Source organism: Lipotes vexillifer, unplaced genomic scaffold (genome assembly GCF_000442215.2).
Source record: "Lipotes vexillifer unplaced genomic scaffold, Lipotes_vexillifer_v1.1 scaffold747, whole genome shotgun sequence".
Classification (NCBI taxonomy): domain Eukaryota; kingdom Metazoa; phylum Chordata; class Mammalia; order Artiodactyla; family Lipotidae; genus Lipotes; species Lipotes vexillifer.
Genome location: NW_006772445.1, coordinates 892,024 through 919,599, shown reverse-complemented (window position 1 = coordinate 919,599; position 27,576 = coordinate 892,024). Strand labels below are relative to the sequence as shown.

The 27,576-nt window shown below is 43.1% G+C and overlaps 1 protein-coding gene across 1 annotated transcript in view; it reads right to left on the bottom strand.

Annotated features, from left to right (window-relative positions):
- Positions 1 to 5,247: 5,247 nt before the first annotated feature.
- The window catches only part of WDFY3 (WD repeat and FYVE domain containing 3), a 176,119-nt gene continuing 153,790 nt past the window's right edge, over positions 5,248 to 27,576 (bottom strand). The window contains exons 54-65 of the mRNA XM_007447515.1: positions 27,064 to 27,155; positions 26,627 to 26,839; positions 23,561 to 23,708; positions 21,697 to 21,851; positions 20,612 to 20,770; positions 17,294 to 17,473; positions 14,317 to 14,499; positions 13,060 to 13,156; positions 10,471 to 10,794; positions 9,746 to 9,857; positions 9,091 to 9,288; positions 5,248 to 5,371 (exon numbers count right to left, since the gene is read on the bottom strand). Of these exons, the coding sequence (XP_007447577.1) occupies positions 5,248 to 5,371; positions 9,091 to 9,288; positions 9,746 to 9,857; positions 10,471 to 10,794; positions 13,060 to 13,156; positions 14,317 to 14,499; positions 17,294 to 17,473; positions 20,612 to 20,770; positions 21,697 to 21,851; positions 23,561 to 23,708; positions 26,627 to 26,839; positions 27,064 to 27,155 (1,985 nt within the window). The remainder of the gene's footprint in view (positions 5,372 to 9,090; positions 9,289 to 9,745; positions 9,858 to 10,470; positions 10,795 to 13,059; positions 13,157 to 14,316; positions 14,500 to 17,293; positions 17,474 to 20,611; positions 20,771 to 21,696; positions 21,852 to 23,560; positions 23,709 to 26,626; positions 26,840 to 27,063; positions 27,156 to 27,576) is intronic.

The following is a 27,576-nucleotide window of genomic DNA, read 5'->3' as shown; positions in this document are numbered from 1 at the left end:
GTGCTATAAAATTACATACTGGTAAAAGATAGATTCAACGTACAAGACAGACTAATGGAGTTTAAAGTAGTAGAGTATAAAAAGTTCACTGATGTAGTTTCAAATGCCACATAGTAATCTTTAAGAAACTGAAAGCTATTCAGAAACAATGACCTGCATAAGGTATTAAAATATCCTTCTCCCCGCCCCCTTTCAACCACATACCTGTGTGAGACTGGATTTTCCTCATATGCTTCAACCAAAACGAAGAATCGCAAGAGACTGAATGTAGGAGCAGATAGAATCCACCTGTGTTCAATTAAGCCAGACATAAAAGAGATTTGCAAAATTGTAAAACCATTCCACTCTCTTCACTAATACTTTTTATTTGGAAAAATTTTTTTTCAGATAAACATGTAATTGATGTTATTGCATAATAGTTTCATCATTGCTACTTCTAAATAAATTAATATATTTTAAAAATCTCAGTTTTGATCTCTAATACAATGACTACTTACAGATGCAGCCCCTATAAACAAAAATGGTTGGAGGCCTCAAGTTTTTAAGGATCAAAAGGTCTTAAGACCAGAAAGTTGAAAAAGTATTACTTTAGTCTTAACCCATTCTCAGGGTCAGTGTTGACACAGGAAACCTGGTGCACCAAGAGGGATTACATGAGGGGGCTTCGGAAGTCCACAAGCTGGGGAGAGCTGCAGGCTCCATCTCTGAATTCCTGTGCCAGGGCTCTCCCAACACCATGCTATCTCTGAGTGTGGTAGCTTGGTTTGGTGCCATTTCTAGCAAAAGTCAACAGGAACAATAAATAAATAAAAAGGAGCTTTGCAATGGGTGGGAGAAAATGAGAATATTGATAAGGCAAAAAAGACTAAGCTAGTGCTAAGCCAATTCCATTGGACTGCTTCTTCAACACTCCAAAAGGGCCAAAATGAGGGCTGAAGAGGAAATTTTATTAAAGATGAGGAGCAAATGGCAGAAAAGGGACTCACTGAAGATCATTTGCACATTTAAACCCTGAAAAGAATTTTTGCAAGCCCGTATTTGATAGCAACTCTTCTTGAGGTCATTAGAATTATGAGTAGTACTGCATTAAAACAATGAGAACTGCCCTAGGTTTTCTCTCTTACCACTGAGTTATTTTTGAAGAAATATCTACTGTCATAGAAGTTGTTAGCATTCCCTATCTTCTGCCTCTAAAATGGAGTTGCACTGGGGTGGAATTTGTAATAAGCACAATATCCTCAAATGTGGAACTCTGCTGATCATATTTAAAATGAACTGGGAATTTTGTTAGTATCTTTAGAAAGAAGAAAAGTCACTAAAGCACCCTAAATAAACTTAAAAAGTGTTTTCTACATTCTCCTTTTCTGGGAAGTCAGTTTTCAAACCAAATAAGTGAGTAACTATAAAAACGGATGTAAGTTGCTAACACTCTCAAAGACTGAAATGGCAAGTTATCTAGCTAATGACAGTGGGGTGCTGTGCTTCCAGAAAGTGGGGGCAGGACACCAGAGTATTCCTGATGTGAATATGGCAGGGGCGGGAAATAGACAGATGTATAATTTATTACTGCTTACTTTCCACAATATGATGGGTAGAGAATAGGCTCAGGGAAAAGGAGCCCAAACCATGCGATGCAGTCCTTTTCCACAGGTCCATTCAAGTCTGAGGGTCGTGTCTCCCAGAAGCCACTTGCCTCTCCCTGCGGCTGTGCACACAGCCCCAGGAGTCCAGCACAATGGGAAGCTCAGGATGCAGAAAGCCTGGTTTTTAAAGATGGATCGTACTAGAACTGGAACCAGACCCTAGCAGCCAACAACTCTGCAAGCAGAGACTTTAAGCAGGCACTTTTGAAAGATATACTCACAACTAGAAAAGAACTACACAAAGTTTTATTAGACCTCAGTTTTGTTTTGTTTTTCCTCCCCTGAAGAGCTGGCTTAAAAACTTTCCTTTTTCTTTTCTTTTTTTTTGGGGAGGGGGGTGAGAAGGGGTGGTGGTAGATAGTAGGTATTTATTTGAAATGAAAAAAAAAGTATCTGGACTATTGCATTTAATCATGTATTGTAATTGTGTTACTCTACCTTTTTGCATCAGAGACAGATATACAATGAACATTCAGTTATCACAGATTGCACACTAGATAGTAATTCTTCAGGCCTTTTACATAACCACCAAAGAACAGATATTGGATTCTGCAATATAGTACAAAAGTACACAATCAATCCAGTCTTAGCCAGTATCTTCAATTTACTTCTGTTGCTGTACAAATAATTGGCCATCACTAGGGCTTACAAGTTAATAACAGGACAAAAAAATATACATTGCACTGACACAAAAAGTCAGCTGTGTTAATAGTCATGCAACAAGTAACCAAACTTGCTGAAATTAAAAATACTTTCTAAAAACAGTTTTAATGGCATAAATATTTTATACACAGTTCATTTACCAAAACAAAATGTATTTAAATGATACAAAGGAAAAATAAGTTTCTACCAACTTTATACATAAGAAAGTGCAAAATAACTTATCTAGAGTGTTTTGCTATCATTCAGATGGATGGCTGCTAGGGGCAGCTATTCTCTTCAAAAGCATGACATTACAGTTGCACAATACACACGAATGTTAGAGGACATAGATGGATGGATGGATGGATGGATGGATGGACAAACTACAAAGATCAGGCAGAAGCCCTGTGAGGTACTCTCAGAGAAAGAATATGGACCACACAAAGGTGGATGTACATGCTGAGAATATATGTTGGTAAACAAATTTACATGGAACAAAGAAGGACATTCAGAGGAACGATTAGTTTACGTGAGTGTACTTGTATGTGTGAGTGATTTGTAATTTCTACATTAAAAGCAAAAAGAAAGGAAACCCACTGAACAAAAGTTGCCCACAGCACCAGCTGCCAGAGGAAATACTATCATGAGGGTTTTGGTTTCCACCTTCTAGTTATGGAAGTTGTGTTGGAAAGTTTAAAAGTGTTCATCCCATATAACTTCATATTACATAGAGGAATAACCTTTAAGTAGCTACATACAGACATTCATATATTCAAGTCTTTAAAGAACATCTCTGCCATTGGGTTTGGGGTAAACATGGTTTGTGGACACAAGGAGGACGCCTCTTTTAAAAAGTGTAGAATAACACTGCTACAACTCATCTCTAGGGCCGGACAGGGGCAAAGCCCATGATTATGTGAGAGCACAAGTCCTGCAACTGTTGAACATCCAGCATTATTTATTAGAATTGAAGAAAGAAGGTGAAGGGGGAAGAGGAAGGTGGGGAGGAGTGAGACACAGAAAGGAAAACAGAACACAACTTTTCTTCAAGTTAAAGTATTAATGCCAATAATCCTTTTATTAACAAGTATATTTGAACTTTTAGAAATGGAAGTGTTTTAATCAATTTTGATATGTAATCATAAATAGACTGTAGGCTCAAACCTAGGTAAATAAAGGTTTAAATTTAGTAAGCATAAGGCACTAAAGCAGCCTTTATATTTTCTCTTGGAGACCTAGTTATCAGGAAGAACAAATTTGTTCTTAAGCTGGTTTCAGCCCATTAGGTACAAGATTACTATTGTACCAATGCCTATTTTTGAATGCATGTGCATATATGTGCATTTTAGTGCATAAGTGTGCCTGTCACCAGGGCCTAAAGATGAAAAATCGGGAAAGCCAAAGCCGCTGTCCTTCGTATGATAACTCCATGAGGTGTGAAGGCCTCTCCTTCCTTTCTTGGGCCATAAATGCTTCTACATTTTTCAAATCACAGGGCTTTTAGAATTGTTCATAATATTATCACTAAATATCTGAAAATGTTAAAATCTAGATTAACTGTTTCATTTGTTATATATATATTTATATATGTACATAACACACATTTAAAAAAATCCCACCACCAAAGCTTTTTTTCTGTAAACTGAACTTATCTCTTAGCCCCCACCAGCTTTAGTCTCCCTGGATTTGTGTGTTCTGTATTCACCTAGAACAAATTAAATAACTAAATATTAAAATACTGTAATTATATTCATAGCAAAAACAAAAAAATAGACATTGATACAGTATAAATCTCACCGTTTTCAGGTAGATGGCATTAAATGGTAAAGGTTAATTAGAAGCAGTTCTGACATGATTCAGTTTTACAAGGTTTATATGTTAATTCTGTACACTTTTTTCTTTTTTTAACCCTTTTTTGAAAATAAGCTATAGTAGAACATTAGTGTCACCAAAGACACATACTTCTTATGTTCTATGCAGGAGAAGCTAAAGTGGGTTATATGCAAATATGTTTCCATTAGCTGAGGCAGGGCTGTTTCCTGCACTGTGTCGATTGCCCGACCACCGCTATGCAGTGCTAAGAGGGGACGCTATGACCAAAGGGCAGTCCAAAGAGAAGTTTACAAGGGGCCTTATGACATTAGAACAACACTGAGGTGGTGCATAGCCACGTATGACATGCCCAAAGATTTCCAGGGTATCTCATGACCAGACTCTTATTCTCCCACACTGTTTCCTAAAGAAGGTCCACATGACACTGTTTTGGTTACTAGCTTAGGTTAAGTGGAGATACTGCGGGCAACTTGAAAGAAATGACATCAGGCACATGGGCTGGGTTTGAAAGCGGGGGGGAAAGACCACAGATAACGTCTTTGAGGATTAAAAAATAAAACATATTTATAATTAATTGGTGAGCAATGTCAGACAAACCATATGTATTTCATTGAGTTAGTGGTTTAGTTTGAAGTCTCATGTTACAGGCAGTTAAGTCCTTATTTAGAAAAAAGGCCTTTGTACCTATTTACAATATACAGTTACTTGCAAAGAAGTCAGATTTACAACTATTTTCTAAAAGCCTTTTTTTTTTTTTTTTTTTGTAGTCGTTGGTTTTTCCAAATAAGGATGAGGAGCTCTACAAAAATGAGACGCAAGAAAAGGACAGTTAATATGTGAGGATTTTCTCTTGGAGACAGCTATTGTTAAGGGAGAATCGGATATTGAAATGTTGCTCCTAGGAACCACCTTGTATTCTTCTTGTGCTGTTCACCTGAATAGTGTCTGCCCCGTGACTGTACTCTACACCCGTTTATTCAATGTTCCCTTTGAATCCCACACTTCAAACACGCGGTATGAAGAGATGTGTAAACGGAGACTGTTTTGATGCCTTCCGAGCTGCGAGTTGTGACAGGGGAATAGGGAAGGGGGTCTACAGACCGTGGTCTCCAATCAGCTTGTTGAATCTTCAACAATTTCGAGGCCCATCTTCTGAACCCCTCTCATGCTGTAAATTGTAATAACAGTTCTGACAAACACGTACCGGGGATGAGATTTTCAAGCGTTTGATTTCTGACTGAAATCGGCTGCACCTAAAGGAAAGGCAAAATGAGGTAGTTATGGGTCTTCTCCATGTTTGATCACTGGGCTCAGAACCACAAATTTAAAATCTGAATGGACAGCTTGTGGTATAACACCCAAGACCGTACGGGGCCAGAAGAATGCCCAAAGCCATACTGGTTTGGGTCATGTGGTTTGACCAAGGACCAAAATGAGTGCTGTATTATTTGTGTCATTCTATGAAAAAAAGTAACATTAAACCAAGGCAAGCCATTTATTTGACTGCAGAGAATTAAAAAAAAAAAAAAAAAAAAAAAAAAGATTTTTCTACAGGATGAAGCCAAGGAAGTGAACATCTATGAGGCTACTCTTCCTGTGCAGGATGGAAATGCATTCTTCCTCATGCCCTATAAACTTGGGCGGTATACCAATGTCTTTACTTGGAGCCTGACTTTTTTCTCTTGGCAAGAGAGGACTTACCACCCATTTAAAAAGACACTTCGGTCACTATCAACTTCCTTTGGGCTTTTAAACACTTTGGTTCACTCCTCAGTCATTTCTTAAACAGGTAGTTTGGCTTTTCTGTCTGGTCCAAATTTTCTCATTTTCTGTTTATCTTGACAGAACTCCCTGAAGTGGACTATACTTAGCGATGTCCGAGTCCTTCATAGAAAGCATTTCTATTCCCAGCCTAAGGCAGGGTATGACCTTGGGTGTGGCACTTCATCACTTTGACCTTGGCTCTTCACAAGACTGAAACAGAGTTTTGTTTCTTCCATTAGACCAGTAAAAGTACCCAGAGAATACATGAAGTGCCAGCAGCCTAGGGGGTTTAAAGAACTGGACTTTGAGGAGACCCTAAGGCTGGCAAGCTCCCTCAGCAACAGAAGGGCACAAAGATCATGGTAGAGCTACGTCCTCCTGGACAGCATTCCTTCTGTGCCTGCTCTGTCATAATCAATAACTTGTTTGGTTTGCTTTTCAAATAAAGCCTCCCTCCCACATTTGAGAGCAATAGCTAATTTAAAGAATTACCTACATTTAAACAGTACTTTAAAAATTAAACTCTATAAAGAACAGATGTGTGCCAGCATACAAATGGAGGTGCTGACTATCAGAAATTATTAGATTGGGGACTTCCCTGGTGGCACAGTGGTTAAGACTCTGTGCTCCCAAAGCAGGGGGCTCTGGTTCAATCCCTAGTCAGGGAACTAGATCCCATATGCATGCTGCAACTAAGAGCTTGCATGCCACAACTAAGGAGCTGGTGAGCTGCACCTAAAGAGCCCACGTGCTGCAACTAAGGAGCCTGCCTGCCACAATTAAGACCCGGCGCAATCAAATAACTAACTAAATAAATAAACATTAAAAAAAAAAGAAATTATCAGATCACTAGGCTTTACAGAGTGGGTGTCTCAAAGCACAGGACCGCAAGACAGAATCCTCCGCCAGCCTCGTGGAAATTCCTATAAGAAACGGCTGGCAGCAACATTCTGCTGCTTCATCTTGAATAAGACTTCCCAGGAGAAAAGGAAGACATTAGTCTGAAAAAACTTAATAATTATAATAACACTTCTTACTGAACACCTATTTCACCAGACTTTGCACCTGGTGCTTTACAAAACTCATACACGATTTCATTTAATTCTCTCAACACCTCTATTGGGCAGGTGTAATTATCCACATTTTACAGATGAAGAAACTGAAGCTCAGAGAGGTTAGTAACGTGCCTGAGATGGCACAATGGACAGCAGCCCAGGGAGCATTTGTCAGTGTAAACCCAAGGCCACCCCCTTTCCAATAAGCCAATGCCCCTCAATAACTAGCTCAGAAGCAATGATATAATTTGCGTTTTCTGTGAAAGCATCTCTCGAGTAAGGCAATATAAGCATTAGAGGGTACTGCCCATGGGATCTTTTCTGTTGTCTGCCATGGAAAGGACTGCACATGCATATGTGGGACCCCAGGGTATAACAGAGAAGGCATCCAAATCAATGGTGATGGGACAGCTGACTCTTCATACTGGGGAAAAATAAGTGATCCCCACCCCATGTTATACTCTCAAATAAATTCCAAATGGATTTGGACCTAAAGACCTCAACATGAAAAACAAAACTTTGAGGACTTCCCTGGTGGCGCAGTGGTTAAGAATCTGCCTGCCAATTCAGGGGACACGGTTCGAGCCCTGGTCCGGGAAGATCCCACATGCTGTGGGGCAACTAAGCCAGTGCGCCACAACTACTGAGCTTGCGCTATAGAGCCCGAGAGCCACAACTGCTGAGCATCCCGAGTGCCACAACTACTGAAGCCTGCGTGCCTAGAGCCGGTGCTCCGCAACAAAAGAAGCCACTGCAATTAGAAGCCCGCGAACCACAACGAAGAGTAGCCCCTGCTCACCACAACTACAGAAAGCCCGTGTATAGCAACGAAGACCCAATGCAGCCAAGAATAAATTTAAAAAATAATAATAAAAAAATAAAAATAAATACCAGGTGCTTTGCACATATTAGCAAAAAAAAAAAAAAAAAAAGAAAAAGAAAAACAAAACTTTGAAACTTTTAAAAGAAAATAAATAAGGCTATCTTTATGACCACAGGACAGGGAAAGATTTTTTTAAGACCAAAAAACAGCAAAAGTCATAAAAAGCAATACATGCTACTACATCAAAATTAAAAACTTGTGTGACAGAAAAAGCATACATAAAGTTAAAACACAAGCCACAGACTGGCAGAAGATATTTGCAAGACATATGAAAGACACAGGATTAGAGCCCAGAATACATAAAACAACTGCTCAAGTAGGGGGAAAAAAATCGAAGAGCAAACGCAAAAGGAAACTGGGCCAAGTTACCCAAGAGGAAACTCAAACTGGCAATAAGCATATGAAAAGATGTTCAACCTCAGAAGCACTGCAAGTTAAAACAACAAAGCACTACTGGCTATCAGATTGGCAAAAGTGGAAAAGTTTGGCAATACCAGGTGTGAATAAGAACAGGGAGAATTTGCATATCCTGCTGGCGGTGGAGTAAACTAGCACTACTGTTCTGGAGAGTATTTTGAATACCTAGTTAAGCTCACGAGTATGTCTACCATCTTCAAGTCCATTCTGCGGTATCTCCTCTAGAGAAACTCTAGCTTGTGTATTAAGAGGGCATTTATACGGGTGTGCATTGCAGCATTGTTTGTAGTACTGATAAAATGAAAGAAAATCCCTTAACAGTCCATCAAAATGGAAGGAGATAAATACTGACATATTCATACAAAAAAATATGACAGCAGTTAAGATGAAATTATTAGAATAATATTTATGTGAATGAATTTCAAAAACAATGTTGAGTAAAAAAATAATAAGTTACGGAGGGGTACAGACATTATGCTATATTTATGTAAAACTGAAAACACAATAAACAATAATATAGTGTTATCTATGAACACAACGTATGCACTCAAAGTAAAAACACATGGAGAAGAGGGTGTGATGGGTGAGGGTGAAGAAAGGACCTAAAATGAATCTGTACTGTTTTATATGCAAATATGATCAAATGTTAGCACCTTCCCAGCCTGAGTCACGGGTGGCCATGTGTTTGTGATGATTACCTCTGTATTTTCCAATGTGACAAATATTTCACAATGGCAGTAAAAAAGAACAAGGAGGAAGTGAAGGCTGGTTTAGACAGACACAAAGTATGGGCATAACGCACATCCTCAGAGTTTAACCCACAGACACTCAGGAAGCTTGCATCTCATCTTACTTCTGGCAGAAGAGCTGACCGCAGTTCCTGCAATGGTGCCGCCTTTCCGTGAGAGAAAACCGCACGGAGCAGCCCGAACAGCTGTCCCCTCCTTCGTCCTTCACCCAGTGGTCAGCGGCGGAACGGCCCGGCTGGTCACTCACAGACCAGCTGAAAACCCGGCCTCGACTATCGCCCACGAGGATCCTACTGTGGTCCCTGCAGGAGACACGACGCAGAGTCACCGCATGGAAAGCCCCGGCCCCGGCCCCGGCCCCGCCATGCGGCTGGAGAGCTTCCGGTGATGCCAGTTCCCAAGGGGTGTGTGCGCTGGGGAGGGGGTCGTGCGTGCAAAGGGACAAAAATGGGACTGAGCCCGAATATACGCTTCCGTTTCAGCTGCCCTGGAATCGAACCGTGCCGTACCTTTGAAGAACACAGAAGGTGAAGTTTTCGTTTTTGTTTTACTTTTTTTTTGAAGGCAAAACTTTTTGGTTTTTGACATTTCGGAAGTGAAATCCACACACCGGCAGGTTTCTTCTTCTGATTCGTCTGTTGGAGCCACACATGATGATGCAGATGAAACCTGTGCTCCCAGAGACTGCCTGAGTGTGTGCGCCGAGGCTGAGCAAACGGCCCCGTGGGGAAGAGTGGCCGGAAGAGCTTGGACACTTACTTGGAGACGCCCAGGGCAGTGATCTCGGCCGGGTGTGCGTTGTCCTTCCGGTCAAAGGCCGTGTGCATAGTCAGCTTACTCCTGAACACCAGCTGCCGTTCCCACCGGTACCCTGGGGTGGAAAAGTGCGACGTGTGACTGACAAAGTGAGGGGAGCCAGCGTTTGTTAGGTGCACCCTAACCTGCTGCCCTCAAACGTCAGGGTGCTGCAACACACAGCTCCGACAGTCTCTCTGTTCTCGGCAGCTGCTGCCTCAGTTAGAGGCACAGCAGTTTGGCTTGACACTGACCATGGACCAGGTCAGGCCTTCACAAAGACACACACAGAGAAGGGGAAATCCTCAGTACAAGAAGACACAATTTCTCCGGTTGAGGACCCTGCCCCAACTCTATCATAGGCAAAGTTACCCGTGAATAAATTTTATCTATTTATCTATAATCAACAGCTTGCCCATTTTCAAAGGCTTTCATAATCTGTGGATGAATGAAGTTTTGGTTTGAGGTGTTATTCTTTAAAAAATTCCCAACGTATTGCAAACACCATGGTAGGAGAGAATGCCCAAGGGCCTTTAAGTCGGCCTTACACAAGAAGAAACTTGAGGCCCTCTTTGTGGGGGGTCTTTGTCACAGGAATGGGGCAAGGGAGAGCTACTGCTCACTGCCTCGACCACCAACCCTCGCGCCACCCACAAGAGGCGAGAAACAGACACCAGGCTTCAAGTTACCGGGCTTCAATCTGCTGAAATTCCGCGCTTCAGCGGGATTGGGGTGGGGGTGATTAAGGGGAGCCTGCAGGTGAGGTCTGGTCTGGCCCTCTGAATAGTTCACAAATACGAAGCCGTCTTTCTCATCGAGGCTGAGCTGGTCGGACCAGCGCCTGGAGTCATCGGAGCCACTGTCATTACACCAGGTGGCTGTGGCTCGGCAGGAGGCTGCCCGGGGCCTGTGGCTGGTGCTGCTGGGCTGGCTGGGAGTGTCCCCGGGGTCCTGGCTGACGCTCTGCTCATCTGCTTCGGAGTCGCTGCTGTCCTCTTCCTGGGCTTCTGGCCCTGGGTATTGCGGTGGGAGAATTAGAGAACACACACACATTAGAGTTAGACCCAGCGTTGTCCCACTGGTATTTTTCCTCTACTAGTTAAGACACAAGAGACATACTATTTTAAGCTCAATATTATAGTAAGAGAAAATAAATTGCCAGAATTTCCAGCTAGGTACAGATATCAAAACGGTAGAATTTCGGAGTTCACAGAATGCTTCTGGCCAAAATCCTTAGCTTGGCATTCATTCTTTCACAATCTGGCCCAAACCTGCCTTTGTGGATTCTCACTACCTGCCTCACATTTCTACCACAGTTCAGCTGGGTGGTGCCAACTCTGCTCTCCACGCAGCCTGGCTGCTCCTCTGTAGAGCTAATTGTGCACACTTGGGTTGGCCCTACCTAGACTCACCTTCCCAATCTCCGTGTGTTCCGATGTTACCTATCTTCGAAAGTGCAGCTTAAATACTTCTTTCTCTAAAATCTTACCTGGTTCCTGCAACAGAAAGTAACTCTCTCTTCTGGACTCCTTTAACAGCTGTATGGCTCTCACATATTTAAAATTTTCACCCCAAACTATTACTTTCCGTCATTCTTTCTACAACACAGTGGTCAGTTGGAGAGAAGGGGTCCCAAGCACAGTGCCTTCCATACAGCAGTCAATATAAATGACAACATAGATGAACGAACTGTGGATGAAAGCTTTAATTTAGGGGTTTGTTCTTCCTCCTCTTTCCATTGTTACTGTGCATTTCTTCATCTCAATTCCCTTGCAATAAAGTCTACTGCAGGGAAAATTTATGGGAAATAAATATATGTAACTGGAAAAAAGGAGAGCAAGAACAAGTGAGCAAGCACCAGCCCACTACAAATATTTTTTAGCAAGACAAATACTTAATTTGGCTTATGATCATGAAAGTCTTCAAACAGCAGTCTTTGAAGCAGCTTTGATTTCCAGAGAACCACTAGCTTATCTTCCCTTTCACCCAGGCCACTGTCCTCAAGTCCCACCACTTCGACACCGTCCCAAGTCAATCCTTCCTGTGGGCTGCTCCCCGCTCTGGGGCTTCTGCCAAACTTCGTCCACAGTATGAAACATAAGGGAGACGAAGACATACAAATGTCTCTCCTCCCCAAATCCAACCCCTTCTTCTATCTCTCTTATTCACCTTTCGCTGTTATCTACTTAATACGCTTTGTTAAAAGGAAGGGAAGGGACCCACTTCTCACTGGACCACACAATCCAATGTCCGACACACAATAGCTATTAACCCCCAAATACTAACTGAATTGAACTGAATTTTTAGGTCCCCAAATGCCCAGATGACTTTCTCAGTGGAGCTACATTTGACTATGGAAATTTACATGCATTAAAGTAATACAAGCTTTAAAATGTTCTGTCCACCGGTTCTGGCAAAGAAAGTAAAGACTACTTTCAGCTTACAAGGGCAGGGGATTTGTGTGTCTCTGATAATAAGCCTTTTTCCTTAACAACTCCCTCACATCGTCAAATTCACGCTGAATTCTCAGTGTATAAAAATTAACCATGGAGAGATGATTTAGAGGTTGAACTTAAAAAACCCTGTTCCTTTCTATGAAGTGTCTTATACCAACTGTTCTAAATTGATGAGGGGTAACTTCTCTGGAATTCAGTAACCCAAAGCACATCTTAGCCTGATTCTCTGGCATTGTTTCCAAACATTCTGCATAAATATAATCTATCTTTATATTTCACTGGAAAATTTTAAAGTGCTTCACAAATAACAGATAGCAGAATACAGATCACCAAGCTTCTGTTTGATGAATGTTCTTCTTGAGCAGGTCCAGGGCGTGGACGCTGGTCTGCCTCTGTGAATAGTTTACAAACACGACACTGCCCTGTCACTCATAGGGAGCTGTTCAAGTGAAGGGTGAGACAGATGTGGGACTGAGGTGTGGCCCTCTGACCCATCCAACACTGCGCCCTCGGGATCTGCTTTGTATTTTTCAGAACTGAAAGCCCAAGCCTCTGGTATTCCAGGAAGCTTGTAACTGTATTTATTATGGGATGTGGAAGCCAACCACAAAGACACTACCACAAGGGTTGCTGCCTGGTGAACCAGACAGAACTTTGCATGCCTGCTCAGCTGGCTTACACACTAGGCAGTGATCCTGCTTCTGACAGCAACGCCCAGCCTCAGGCTCTTGCTTATCTTGGTTGATGTAAGTTTACGCATAATGACTTAAGAAAAAAGAAACATGAAAACTATTGAAAAACTTTTTAGAAAGTATTAAATACCTATTTGTGCTTCTGGACAGTCTTCCTGCATTTCTAGGACTTCAACAGTCTCAGGAGCTGGTGTTTCAGGAACTTGCAAAAATTCCATTCTCCAAAACTGAATTTAAGTAAGTATGGAAATGAAAAACAGTTGAACTGATTACAGAAACAATTTACCAGTTACTGGATGAAGATTGGTTCGCAGGGTTAAACAGATAACTTAATTCCTATTATTGTGTATAGTTAATTTCCCTGTATCTTGAAAAATGTGGCAGGGACTGCTTACAAATAAACAGTTCTCCCCAAACCGTGTTCCATGAGATATGAGTGGGTGTTTCATGGTCGATAGAAAAGGACTGGGGTCAAAGAGATTTCAAAAACATAGTTCAACTAAGTACACGTCTTTGGTTCTGACAAAGAACCTTGCATATACTAACATATACTCTAGATCTCCAAGAAGGCACACAGGAAGCAGGATCCCCAGACATATTTGGCTACAGAGCTCTTCACGATGCCCCACAGATGGGGTAATGTGGAATGTTGCTCTGCAGACTTTAGGGCGTGCCTGTTGTCTGAGGTGCAGGGTGTGGCGTGGGATTGGCCGATGGCCTCATCGTTGCTCAGCATGTGACTGTGATTACAAGGGCAGCAGCCAGCTGCTCTCTGCTTTTATAGAGTGCAATTAATGAAGAAAGACACAAAGAAAAATCTCCCGAGAGAAAAACCCAAATATTAGAACAGACTACAAAGGTAAATACTCTGTGGATTTCATTTTCGGTAGAGGCCCAAGGCATGAAAACTAAGAAAAGGATAAAGTATCTAGGATTCAGGTGAAATCATACAGGATCCTAGACAAGGAATGAATGGATGACCTGAGGCCCCTGGAAGCATTTTCTAGCTCAGTGATTCTCTGTAGAGGAGACACAGTCCCCGTTTTCCCTAAGAAGCCGTTTGACAAGCTAAAAAGCCAATACTTATGCAAGTGACATTTTTAGCAATCCCGAGGTGACATGGAAATCGTGTTTAAGTGATCTGCTTGTGCCAAGCTGTCAAGTGGTTAGCGGCACTAATAGATCTACTTAATGGGAAGAAAAGAAGCTGAGTCACTGATGTTCTCCACGTCTGATAACCCAATGGCCAATGTTTCTTTGCATCTGAGTGAGAGTTTGCTGAACAATACGACAACCTCCAGGTGTCCTTCAACTGTGGACAGCATCAGAAGTTTCAGGTGAACCACGGCAGCAAATACCCTAATGCATTTCCTCACAGCCGACTTACCCGGACCACACCGTCTGAGTGTCCTGTGACTATGACATTCTGTGTGTCCCACTCGTTCATCTCCGACACGCAGCAGCAGATGATCTGCTGGCTCCTGCCTGTGAATGTGTTCACACTCACGACAGGGTTCCCATTGATGCTCCACACATGGATGTACGTGCCAGCGCAGGACACAATGTCCCCCTGAGAAGGTGAAGAGAAACTTCACTCACTCCAGATTACATTCTAATTTCAGAAGCAAACTGAATCCTTGGCTTCACTCTTTGGAACCCTCTCAGTCCTCTGACTAGTGACTGGGGAATTTCTGAGGTAGCCTGGAATCCAGTGCTTGCTGACTTAAAAAAAATACCCCAAACAGAGGCCTCTTTAAGAATCTGAGGTCGCATGGAGGCTGCGGCAGAGGTGATCTCGCGCGGAGACGGGGCAGGAGCCCTTCCACGCTCCCAGCCTATGCCCCCACGCAGTGCTGAGCCCCGCTTCATTCCAAGTCAAAGCTATCTGTAATCTGAGGGGTGATGAACTGCTCTTTTTCTTCCCGGTATTTACAAAATCTATTTATACCTTCCACTGAGAGGTAGGAATCCACTTAGTTTTATCAAATGAGCCAAATCACCCAAACCATAGGGTAGAAGAGAAATCTGTCAGTCCATGTACAGCTGTAACTCTCTCCAATAAGTGCAAAGATGAAATCCTGGTAACACTGTAACACCCTATTAAAAAATTTTTTATTCACAATAAGAGTGGGGGAATGAGGAAAAAAAGAAGAAAACTAGTATATAGGTCATTTCTTGGCAAACTGAATAAACCCTAAGACTCTTTCAGCTGATAGCTCAGGTTTTCATGAGTTCTAAAGATGGGAAAAAACTAACCTTTTCCTTCAAATTCTACCAGGTTGGGGGGAATACAACCTGGTGAGAATACAATCCACTACTGTTAAAGGAAATAAGACACTTCCTGAAGCATCTACTCTGTGTCAGTTAGTGTGGTGGACCCTTTAGACATCCCAAAACTTATTCACCATCTCATGCAGCCTCCCTCACCCCTAAGACAGCCTGACTGGCCTGATGCTAGGTAGTGACTTCAGAAATGATCCAGTGAGTTTCAGTACATGTAGTAGGCACATGAGGACCTACAGAAATTGGCAGATGGTCATCAAAGGCAGAGGGAAGTTAGAAACTGAACAGCAGTGCTAACGCAAGAAAGAAGGTAAAGGGGAGGCAGGGGTAGCATGATAAGGTGGCCTGGGGCTTTTCCAAACCACTGTCTGTGCTGGTCTTTCTACTGTTTTCTTGCCCCGCCTCCACCCACCCCCCTCCTCCCTCTGCCCTTAGTCTACCAAGGTGGCAAGAAGCAAACCAAAACCCAAACAAAAATAATACTTAGCAAAGCACTGCTGTGTCTACCTCTGTATCAGCCCTGAACCACCTCTGACAATGCATGTCAGCAGCTGAGTTTTAATTAATGGCCTCAGTCTCTGCAGGAGACAGGAGCCACTCCACGCTGCACTATGCAAGACCTTCTGCAATTACTCCAGGGTGCCTCCATTAGAGCAAACCCTGTGCTTATGAGGGCTGAGAGTAAGAAGAAGAATCAAGGGCAACTGCAATGTAGCTTATGCCCCAAGTGTAGAATGAAGTAAAGTAGGCTTGACAATGGCTGAAAAAACATAACAAATAGAAATCTTTTCATGAGTTATGAAGAGATTACAAAAGCATCTTAAAAGGGAAAAATCAAACACATCCATAGTGTCTGCAGCAACTACTGCAATCCAATGGGTGTATGCTGGCTCAAATAACAACTAATGATAAATAAAATTGTCAGCATCTGAGTTAAGAACAACCCCAAAACAGAGTGCTTGAAATAGTACAATTAAGCATTTGACTCAGGGCAACACAGCGGGGATCAGAGTGGTTCCGTTGCACTGACATTTCCATAAACCTCTTACGTGCACTCGGAGGACCAACCCAAGGTGCTGTTCTAAAGACATTTTAAGCCTTTCAAATATACCAAAAGCAAATTTGACTCTTTTTCCCCACACACTCCCACTCATTCCCAACTCTGATTACTCTTATTATTATGAGACATTCCAAGTGCCATTAACTAGAACTGAGTAACTTCCCTTTTCCTTTGAGTGACTACAAGGTATCTGACTAAAAGCATAGTACTTAGCATCTTCTGGTAAAAATTGAAGATGTAGCCTCCCTCAAAAGGAAAGCTGCCTGTGGGTGATGATACGACATGGCTAGAACTACTATGCGTCATGTAGGATGATCCCAGGCAGGGCTAAGGGGAAGAGTTGGAATGGATATTTAGAGCTAAGAAGTGATGAGGCTGCGGGGGAGCTGGTTGATTTGCAAGACTGATCTGCCTATGTGATCATCTGTCCCTTGGACACAGAGACCTCAGTCTCTCAAAACCTACCGTCAGCATCCCCTGTTTACCAATACAACTTGCAATGACTATCCTCCCCTCCCTGCTCAGTCTGCATGGGGGGCTTCTACGCCAGTGCATTTATTTTCTTCTGATTCACTGTATTTTTGAAAAAAGATAATTTCTTTGATAACTTTGGAACCTGTTTAGAAAACAGTTTTACAAGAATTTTTCTCGTTTGGGTACCCAAATGTTACTCTTTTCACTTTATATAATAAATACTTTGAGTATACTTCAAAAAACTTCAACAATTTTGACAAATCCCACAAATTCCTCACCTTTAAAAAAAGCATATTCTAGAATGCTTAATTTTGTAATAAATTTTGCTCTTTAAAGTATGCTGCAGTGACTGGATTTTAAGACAAAATTGCTCTCTGGTTTACAAACTTTAATATCCACTTGCTATTGCAAACAACATCTAAAACAAGTGGCTTTTATAAAATGAATGCCTATCAACTTAGAAAACACTTAGAGTCATTTTTTATCTATGTAGGCCAGAGCTATTTGTCTTCCTACATATAAACCAAGTGGCCAATTTACTACTTACTGTTAATTCATTGATACAGAGAGTAGAAACGGGAGCCCGATGGCCTCGGAGCTGGGTTAGGAACGACAGTTTGTTCAGATCCCAAATGATGCAGGTTCGGTCACGGGACCCGCTGACGATGATGTGATAGGCTAATGATGCGGTGGCACAGGTGACAGTATCAGTGTGGCCAAGTAAGGCCTAAAAGGAGAACAGACAAAACCAGGCTGACCACAGTGGCAGTGCTCCTCACGGGACTCCAGGAGAGCCGGACATGCTGGGAGCTGACAGGTGCACGTGCTGGGAGTGGGTGCCTTGCATAGCAGTATCTGGAAGGTCTTCATTCTCTTCTTGCCACTGTCCCTGCCTCATCCCGCCAGAGGGAAGGGAGAAGTCTGGAGGACTCTGGAGACTCTAATCTCCATTTTTATATTACTTCTCTCCTGGACTCGGGCCAGTACCTTAGAAGGAAAGGAGAATGGCAACTGCAACCCAGCTGGGGTTTTGATACCTTTTACACATGGAGATGTATCGATTATGGCCCCCAAATTCAGAATTTAAACTCAGAATCTATTCTTTTGTGCCATCAACTCCTCTAAGTCCATTCTAAGGAGCTATAATTGGATGGATTTTTAAAAATCCTAGCGCATGGGTGTAGTACATGGTCCCAGAAAGATACAGGAAAATGCAGTCCTGATGTGTCTGCTGAGAGTCTGTTACTGAACTGGAGACACCTGGACATCTCCTGTGCCTGAGAGGGACCCCTTCTTCAAACTAGAATAAAAACTTCTCTCTTTTGCTGGAATATGAAGAGAAACAGGATCCAGGGAAATGGCAACGTGGGAAAATAAACATTTTGAAGGAAAAGATTCAGATTACTGTTACGAATTCCTGAGTATTTACTATTTACTTAATTAGCTGGCTTAAAATTTTGGTGATGCAGACACCCTTACTGTATACTTAGCAAATGCCAGAAGGCTGTTTTAAGTAAGAAGTACTTTCTACTGAGGGGTTACAGGCACACTAGCTTTGAAGTCCATTTTCTAAACTGAAAACACTGGAAGCAGGAGCATTTGGATCAGCAAACTGCACTGTCAGCCTTTTACCTGTTCACGTTGAGACCGTGTCTCTTATGGGCTTCCCTTTTTTTTTTTTTAAATCTTTTTTGTCTTTTTTTGAGGTACGCGGGCCTCTCGCTGTTGTGGCCTCTCCCGCTGCGGAGCACAGGCTCCGGACACACAGGCTCAGTGGCCATGGCCCACGGACTCAGCCGCTCCACGGCACATGGGATCCTCCCGGACCGGGGCACGAACCCGTGTCCCCTGCATCGGCAGGCGGAGTCTCAACCACTGCACCACCAGGGAAGCCCTGGGCTTTCCTTTTGACCCTGCAACCAGTGAAGCTTCTGGACTACAGAGACGGTCATTGGTGTAAGTACGAGGGGCTCAGTTCTTTCCACAGATACTTAAAACACCACTCTTTGTTTGAACTTGGCTTTAAAATATCTTTGGAGTCAGGAAGAACTGCATTTATATCCTGGCTTTACCACAAAGTGTGACGTGGACATGTGTCTTAACCACTGTAAGCTGTGTTTTTTTCAGGTGTAAATAGGGCTAATAAAGACCTTGGAGAATTTCAGGATTGGAGTTTTTACGTTTTTTAAACCCCTAGTACAGTGCCCTGAACATGGCAGGTGCTCAATGAATGGCAGACATTGTTACACTACTTTTCAAATGTGTATCATAAAAAACACCTAGATGTAAACTCCATTAAAAAGAAAGCTTGGGGATTCCCTGGTGGCGCAGTGGTTGAGGATCCGCCTGCCGATGCAGGGGACGTGGGTTCGTGCCCCAGTCCGGGAGGATCCCGCATGCCACGGAGCGGCTGGGCCCATGAGCCATGGCTGCTGAGCCTGCGTGTCCAGAGCCTGTGCTCCGCAGCGCGAGAGGCCGCAGCAGTGAGAGGCCCGCGTACCACACAAAAAAAACAAAAAAACAAAAAAAGAAAGCTTGGGGCTTCCCTGGTGGCAGAGTGGTTGGGAATCCGCCTGTCAATGCAGGGGACGCGGGTTCGGGCCCTGGCCTGGGAAGATCCCACATGCCGCAGAGCAGCTAAGCCCGTGCGCCACAACTACTGAGCCTGCACTCTAGAGCCCATGAGCCACAACTACTGAGCCCACGTGCCACAACTACTGAGCCCATGTGCCACAACTACTGAGCCCTCGCACCACAACTACTGAGGCCTGCGCACCTAGGGCCCGTGCTACACAACAAGAGAGGCCACCACAGTGAAAGGCCCACACACCGCAACCAAGAGTAGCCCCCGCTCAATGCAACTAGAGAAAGCCTGAGTGCAGTGGCAAAGACCCAGTGCAGCCATACATACATACATACATAAGTAGAAACCTTTATGGTAAATTCACATATCAAATATTAAGAGATGATTGCTTAATTATAAAAGGATTCTTGCTTTGATTAAAAATTTATAATAGTACATAACAAGTGATCAAAAATACTTGTTAATAATATCATCAGTGTTTCTTCTGAATACATTCACGAGTTTGTCAGGTTCTTAAGCATTACGATAAATGAAGAAACAGAAAAACAAAAGAATCAAAGATTGAATGGTCTAGATGAATGAAAATCATCCAGAAGAATTTATTATGAATCAATAGCAAATATAACTTGGTTTGCAAAAATTTAACCTACGTATAACTTCTGAGAAACATTTACATTATTTAAATATATTAAAAAAAATATTACCTAAAGACAACTTACTTCAGATTTTAAAAAAGGACAGCTTGGATTATTTTCAGAAATAGTATCTTCTGATTTCATTTCCTTTTTTAATTATTTATTTATTTTTGCAGTATGCGGGCCTCTCACCATTGTGGCCTCTCCCGTGTGGAGCACAAGACAACTTACTTCAGATTTTAAAAAAGGACAGCTTGGATTATTTTCAGAAATAGTATCTTCTGATTTCATTTCCTTTTTTAATTATTTATTTATTTTTGCAGTATGCGGGCCTCTCACCATTGTGGCCTCTCCCGTTGTGGAGCACAGGCTCCGGACGCGCAGGCTCAGTGGCCATGGCTCACGGGCCCAGCCTCTTCACGGCATGTGGGATCTTCCTGGACCGGGGCACAAACCTGCGTCCCCTGCATCGGCAGGCAGACTCAACCACTGTGCCACCAGGGAAGCCCAATTTCCTTTTTTTAAGACCCACTTCTAGCAAAAGAACATACATTGTTTGTTTTCGTCCATTTATGTCTAAATCACCTTGGAATTAAGGACAGTTTTCAGTTTCTCTAGAGTGTGGGCAGCTGGGATGGACTGTTACCTGTTTGAGAGTGAGGGTCTTAGCCTTTTCTTTGGAGGCACCCATCTCCCACACACACACGACCGTGCTTGTTCCACCTGTGATGACCAGCTTGGGGTTGGGGCAGATTGCACAGAGAATCTGGGCCCACTCTGACAAACATTCATAAACTGTCACTACCTGTGAAATAGAACAGATGTGAGACATGCATGCCATTAAGCACTACAAACTCCTGGGACACAACGAGCATACCGAGCGAAGGAGAACCTCTATGTAGGTCCCCCCCAGGCAAATAGCTGCACATGTGCTGCGCTGGCTTCAGCTTAGCAACACTTTACTGAAACTCTACTCTGAACTCCTCCCTACAGCCTAACTATAGTTGCTGTTAAAAACCATAATAAGAACTTTGCTCATAATGGGGGTCTCCAGTTTCTCCAGTCTGGGAAAATGACGTTCAGATTGTGTGATGCTCTGTGAGATGCAGGGGGTGATCTGGTGAAAGGATGCGTCTGCTGGAGCCAGGTAGAATGTAAAAGGAAAGCATGAGTGCTGCTGTTCATGGGAGCGTGACGAAATAGAACTGTTACTGACTTGCACAGACTATGCCCCTCGTGTGTTCAGGAGCGGACTGTCAAGGGCAAACAGAGGGCACCAAAGGATCACTACATGCTGCCTCTCCAAGAGATGCTTATGGGACTCAAAACAGTAGCTGCTGCTTCTTGGGGGAAGGGGGGCAGGTATTCTGCCAGCCATTTAAGAGTAGTGAAATGATTAGCGGGCCAGATGGTGACTCAAAAGGAAGCTCTTCTGGTTGGCAGAAATATTAAATACCTGGTTGGCTAGGACCTCCTGGAGGAATTCTTTGAGTGGGGGGAAACTGCTAGCCCCTAGTACACAACCTTCCAAGAGAGGCTTTTCTGCAGGAAACATGACTTGTCCACTAGCTCCTTTATCCTGATCTGATGCAGTGAAGCTCTCCTTTCCTCTGGGCTGTGGAGGAACAGCTGAAAAGCCCTTGGCCTGAGCTCTCGCCATCCCCATTTAAGCAGGATATCCAGGCCATGGAAGAGCAACATTAAATGAGCGAGCCAAGAAACAATGCAAACCTTGTCTGACTCATAGGTTCCCAGCCTGCAGCTGAGGTCTGCGTAGCCCCATGCAAAAGTTTTGTTCCAGGTTGGTGGGATGAGAACCTTATTCTGTTCTACTGCAAGAATGCCTTTGTCTGTGCAGACGATTTGTCCCACAGGCTCTTTGAGTTCTATAAAAAACAATCAACATATTAGAACAAGGACAGGGAAAACTAACTTCATTATCCCATAGAGGATGGTAAAGGGATCTCAAATAATCATACAAATGAAGCATCTTGACACCTACATTAATAAAAAATGACCTTAGAAGTAAGTAGGGCTTGGCTTTTGAGTCTTCTGCAGACCTGCTGGGCAGACATCGACCCTGACTGGTGTCTCCAGCCTGCCTGTTTCTGGACAGTTGCTTGGGTTTGGTTCCCAGCCATCAGGCCCGCCTTCTTGATCTTCAGGTCTGCCAGAGTGATGTGGGATGCTCCCCAGAATGCTGTACAGACCGTCAATCAACCTAGGCCTTCAGAACCTCCCAGCCTGAGGCTTCTTGAAGGAAGGCCGTGATGTTCCCCGAGAAGCCCGGCTCTGCCCGAGGACTCTGCCGACTAACCACACCAGTGCTCCACAACCATCTCTGGGCAGTGGCTGGAGCTGGCATGGGGCAGAGTCTCTGGAATGAAACAAATGGCAGAGAGCTGGTAGCCAATCCAATTAACCAGACTTTGATGCTCCAACTTTTGGATTTAAGTGACAACTTCAAGACTCTGTAAACCAGTTTTTCATTCTAAGCGAAACGGAGCAGAACCCTGTGGTCCTTGCCCCCCATGTCCTCTGCCTGCCTTTTGTCTGTGGAAAAACTTTAGCCAAGGAATAAGTTTAATCAGAGAAGTGAGAAAATACAGAAGCAAAGGAAAACAATCAAAGGAAACCAAATAATAGTCTAGTCATTAAGCATAGTCAAGGACCTTTAGTTCCTCCTCAAGGGCTCTAGATAATGTTCTGAGCCGTGTCCTGTGAGCTGTCTTGTAGATACTGAAACCCACACCTGGTGGAAGAAGTTAACTACACGATGACCAGACTGTAGCCATGACATAAACTGCCAAAATTCTGAGAACTGGCCCCAAGGAAACGGGAACAAACCAACCTTGGAACTGAACTGATTAACTGTACTTAAAACAATCAAGATGATGCTGGTCAGACCACTGCACAAGCAATTTCAAGATGACTGTCAGAGCTGACTGTGCTGTTTCTGCATGTAGCCCCCTCCCTCCATCTACAAAAGCTCTTGCCCACTGGTTGTCAGTGCCGGTGCTGGAGGGTTGCCTTTGGACAGGAGTCTCCCCCGGGTCCCCACAGTTGCTGGCAACCAAAATAAAGTAAACTTCCCTTTCCACCAACCTTGCCTCTTTATTGGCTTTTGAGAGGCGAGCAGCTGGACCCCACTTTCGGTTACACAAGGGAAAAAAAATCTACTTGGAAAAGTAATTTAAGATAACTTAAGGTAACATTAGATAAAAGACAGAGGCTTTTAGTTGGCATATTAAAAGCACAGTCTTCTTACTGCTCTAAATTGGTGGAACGTGTGTAAATGAAGATGACAGAAGTTTTTCTACATGTAGAATATAAAGTTGAACCATAAGGTTTGGTATATTAGAGTTTTCACTATCCTAGCAGAGAGGAGAAACTTGTTGGGTTCTTTTTGATGCAAAATCCAATAGGCCCAAAGAAGAAAACAGAAAAGGAAAAGGAGAATCTAACAAGTATTTGGTGATTTACCACTTATTACAAATTACGCTATTGTTGAGAAGCAAATTTATTATTGCTAAACTAGGATTATTAAATATTCCCACAGAATCATGAATCAAAAGCTTATTTCCTGCCATTTTACCTTTTACAGGTGTTAGAGAAGGCCTCAAGTTGTCTAGATGATGAAAAAAGATCTTGTCACTGGTAGATCCTGGTGGGACCAAGATCCCTGCATTGTCTCCGTTGAGTCGACTCCTGACTCGCTTCGGTGGATGAGGTTTTTTAAATAACTGGTATGAGAGATAATGACACATTTTATACCGAAGCTAACATTTATTAAGGCCTTTTATATGCCAGGTATTTTGTTGTTATTTCACTTAAGCTTCACAACAACCATTAGGTATCATATTATCACATTTGACACTTGAGGAAACAAATTTAAAAATGTTCAGAAGGTTGCCAGAGACGTCATGCCACAGTCAGTGGGGACAGGACTCCTACACAAAACCTTGGGTAACCAGCATGCTCTATGCTACACTGAGCTCATAAGAATTTTTCAAAAGGAAATTAATCTCCTCAAATGATAGTAGGTTGACAACTATTTTCCAGCGATGTTTAAAAATTAACCAATTTCTTAGAACACGATACCATTCTGTGCCACTGAGGGCAGACAGCCATTCTCTCTAACTGGGTTACTTCTGGCTCCAACATGGGCTTTCTGTATGTGACATCATTTCTGTATCGTTTAGGTGCTACTAATTTGCTGACAGTGTGAGCATTGTTGTCTTCTTTTTACTTTGCAATGTTGTAAAGGAAAAAAAGAAAAGAAGATCTTTGGCATTTCTGTTCAGTATTTCGAAAGAACTGAAAAGTCTTAATATACATTTAAGATGACTGTTCTTAAAATACCATAGATCGGGCTTCCCTGGTGGCGCGGTGGTTGAAGAGTCCGCCTGCTGATGCAGGGGACAGGGGTTCGTGCCCCGGTCTGGGAAGATCCCACATGCTGCGGAGCGGCTGGGCCCGTGAGCCATGGCTGCTGGGCCTGCGTGTCTGGAGCCTGTGCTCTGCAACGGGAGAGGCCGCAGCAGTGAGAGGCCCGCGTACCGCAAAAAAAAAAAAAAAAGAAAATGAAAAAAAAATACCATAGATCATCAAAATAGGCAAACTCCTTTTTGATGGACAACTGATTTTTTTTTTAATTAATTAATTAATTTATTTTGGCTGTGTCGGGTCTTCGTTTCTGTGCGAGGGCTTTCTCTAATTGTGGCGAGCGGGGTCCACTCTTCATCGCGGTGCGCGGGCCTCTCACTATCGCGGCCTCTCTTGTTACGGAGCGCAGGCTCAGTAGTTGTGGCTCACGGGCCTAGCTGCTCCGTGGCATGTGGGATCTTCCCAGACCAGGGCCCGAACCCGTGTCCCCTGCATCGGCAGGCGGACTCTCAACCACTGCACCACCAGGGAAGCCCGGACAACTGATATTTGAAGAAGTTATCTGTAAAACCTTAGATGAAATGAGATTTAAGATGACTACAACACCATCACACTCTGTGAATTTGACATTCTGGATTTCCAGGAGAAGTAATAGAAAAAATGCTTTGTATAGAGAAAGATATACATTTTAGGCTCCCAAAACTTTAAACATATAATTCCCATTTAATCTACATACAGGGCTTAGGATCAGGGTTCTGTTATTTCTCATAAATGTTAATAATGAGATAAGACTGAAGTTCTATAAAAAGACTCACATACTTTAAAGCATGTTCATGAAAGAACATTTACTGAAGAACTTCACAAGGACCTGAGGACAGAGCAGGCCAGGCTAGCGTATATAAGGATATATCAATATGGTGATCACAAAGCTTAGCTGTTTCTAGGATGGTTACACTTGGAAGTACTCTCTATTAGTTCCTGCAATGTCCTACAAATATGTTAGTATCCAAACTCTTCTTTCTCCCAGACTATTTGCCTCTTAAACTCAAAAGTGGAACAAAAATCCTGCAACAGTGCATGTGTCTAGATTTTTTTGTTCAGAGTATTTGTTTCCCAGAAGGTATGAAACATGGTTCCCGCACTTGTAACCCTCAAAAAATGGCTAAGGTTCTTCTGCTATGATTAGAGTTTATCAACAAGCATTTCACTTTAAAAGTAAACATGGTTCCTGCATTGGGGAATCAGATTACACTGTAAGTGGTGCAGTTACAGGGTGTCCCGCTGTCTATCACGGCTTTTCCACGAACAAAGACTTGCCATTGTTCTGTGTTCCCAACTGTCAACCCCGGAAACCTCAAAGTTGGTTAACCTAAGAAAAGGGATTCCAGGAGAGATGTCTGAAGCAGGAACAAAGAAGGGTAGCCAGGGCCAAAATGCAGAGGCCAGGGCACTAGGGAAAAGGTCGTGGTCTGAATGGGCAGCAGCGCTAGGCTTCTCCACTGTGCTGCAGTTTCTTCTGGTGCACCCTGCCCTCCTGGTGTGCCTGAGACAATGAGGATGGAGGAAGGGACGAACTCCCTTAACAGAGGTTCGCTCATTGCCCAAGGTGAGAGATCTACAGCATCTGGGTGCTGAGAGGGTCTGGGTCTTCCTCGCCAGGTTCCAGATAGTGGTTGGAGCAGCTGGTGCAGGGCCGGGCCTAGGTGTTACTATGGTGTGCACTCTCACACCCCAGCACTTGTCAGACCTACACCAATAATCAAATCCAAACTGCTGCTGTCTGTTCCCTGAACCACTGTGAGAGCTTCCTGCTCCTCATTTGGCTCCCCTACAGCATGTGCATGTGTAAGATTGTGACCAGAGGGATCTCTAAAGTCTAAATATGACTTTATATGACAATGCTTAAAGTCAGCATTGGTTTTTTACTGGCCGTGGGATGAAACCCCATCTCTGTGTATCCTGTGGCCTCCAAGGCCACATCTGCTTCCCTGACCATGCTCTTCCCGTCTTCCTGCCAGGAATTGTGTGGGTAAGCACTAGCCTGCGAGGAAGAATGCTCTTTGACCAGCAAAGTTTCTGTTTATCTGGACTGTAAAAGGGAGGAGAAAGTAATAATCTAGGGACCTACTGAAACTATTGGGAGATATTTATGGTTCTTAATTAAAAACTCTGTCTAAACTTAATTATTATATGGTCATCTACCATCTACAGAAATATTACAGAGCTTAAAAAAATGTAACAGAAAATATCAATGACAAGGAAAAAACATCCATACCTGTTTAGGGATCTGACCAAAGTTATTAATGAACCCTATGGTGGCTGTCTCCTTTAGTGGGTCATTTATGTTGTAGATATCCACTTGACCCTCGTAAAAAAGATGATGGAAGACATTTACAGCTTCTACTGCAGCAGGACCTTGCTGTTTATAGCCGAAGATTAAGTCAATCCACTCATGCAGATGGGCACTCACATAGTCACATTCCAAAGCCTGTAATTTCAAAACACAGGTTCAGTCGCTGGCTGGCTTTTATTACTTCCTTAGAAAGTAAAAGAATTCACCAGTGGTCTATAGGAACCAGAATAACTAAAATTCATACGAACAACATTAGTAACTTAAACACATGGGGGATACATTGCTCAAGGTCCTCTCTTTGTACTGTGGTCAGTGACCCAGTGAGATCTCAGTTCAACTGTAGAGCGTACTGCCATTACCTCACGGTGCACTCGGATGAATTCTCGTGGGTCCCCTTTTGCCCAGGGTGGAAGGATAACATCTCCAAGCTTGGTGCCATTTTGTTTACAACCTGTGTAATTGGATACATTAAAAAGAAAATAAAAGAATGAGAAAAATAGTAAAGTAACAGAAATAGTGGGTTAGTTTCATTACCAGGACTATAAAATTTTACCACAGAAAGGACCCTCAGAGATATCTACTCTGGTATTTCCCCAAGACGACTCCTCCGAGCACTCCCTCAGAGAAATTTACTGAGTGTTAGCAAAACTGAGGGGCTCCCGCTGTCAAATGACTTCAGGGAATGCTGAGTCATGCAAGCTTAAACACGTTTCTTTCCTGCAAGACTCCCTGGAGGCACTGCTCTTCTCTAGGAAGGACATTAGATACAACATTTCTGAAACTTAATTGAGGACAGGAATGAAACATTTTATGGGTCTACTGTTTTGAGTTTGGAAAAACTGCTCAAATCAATTTTTAAGCCCCTTAAGACC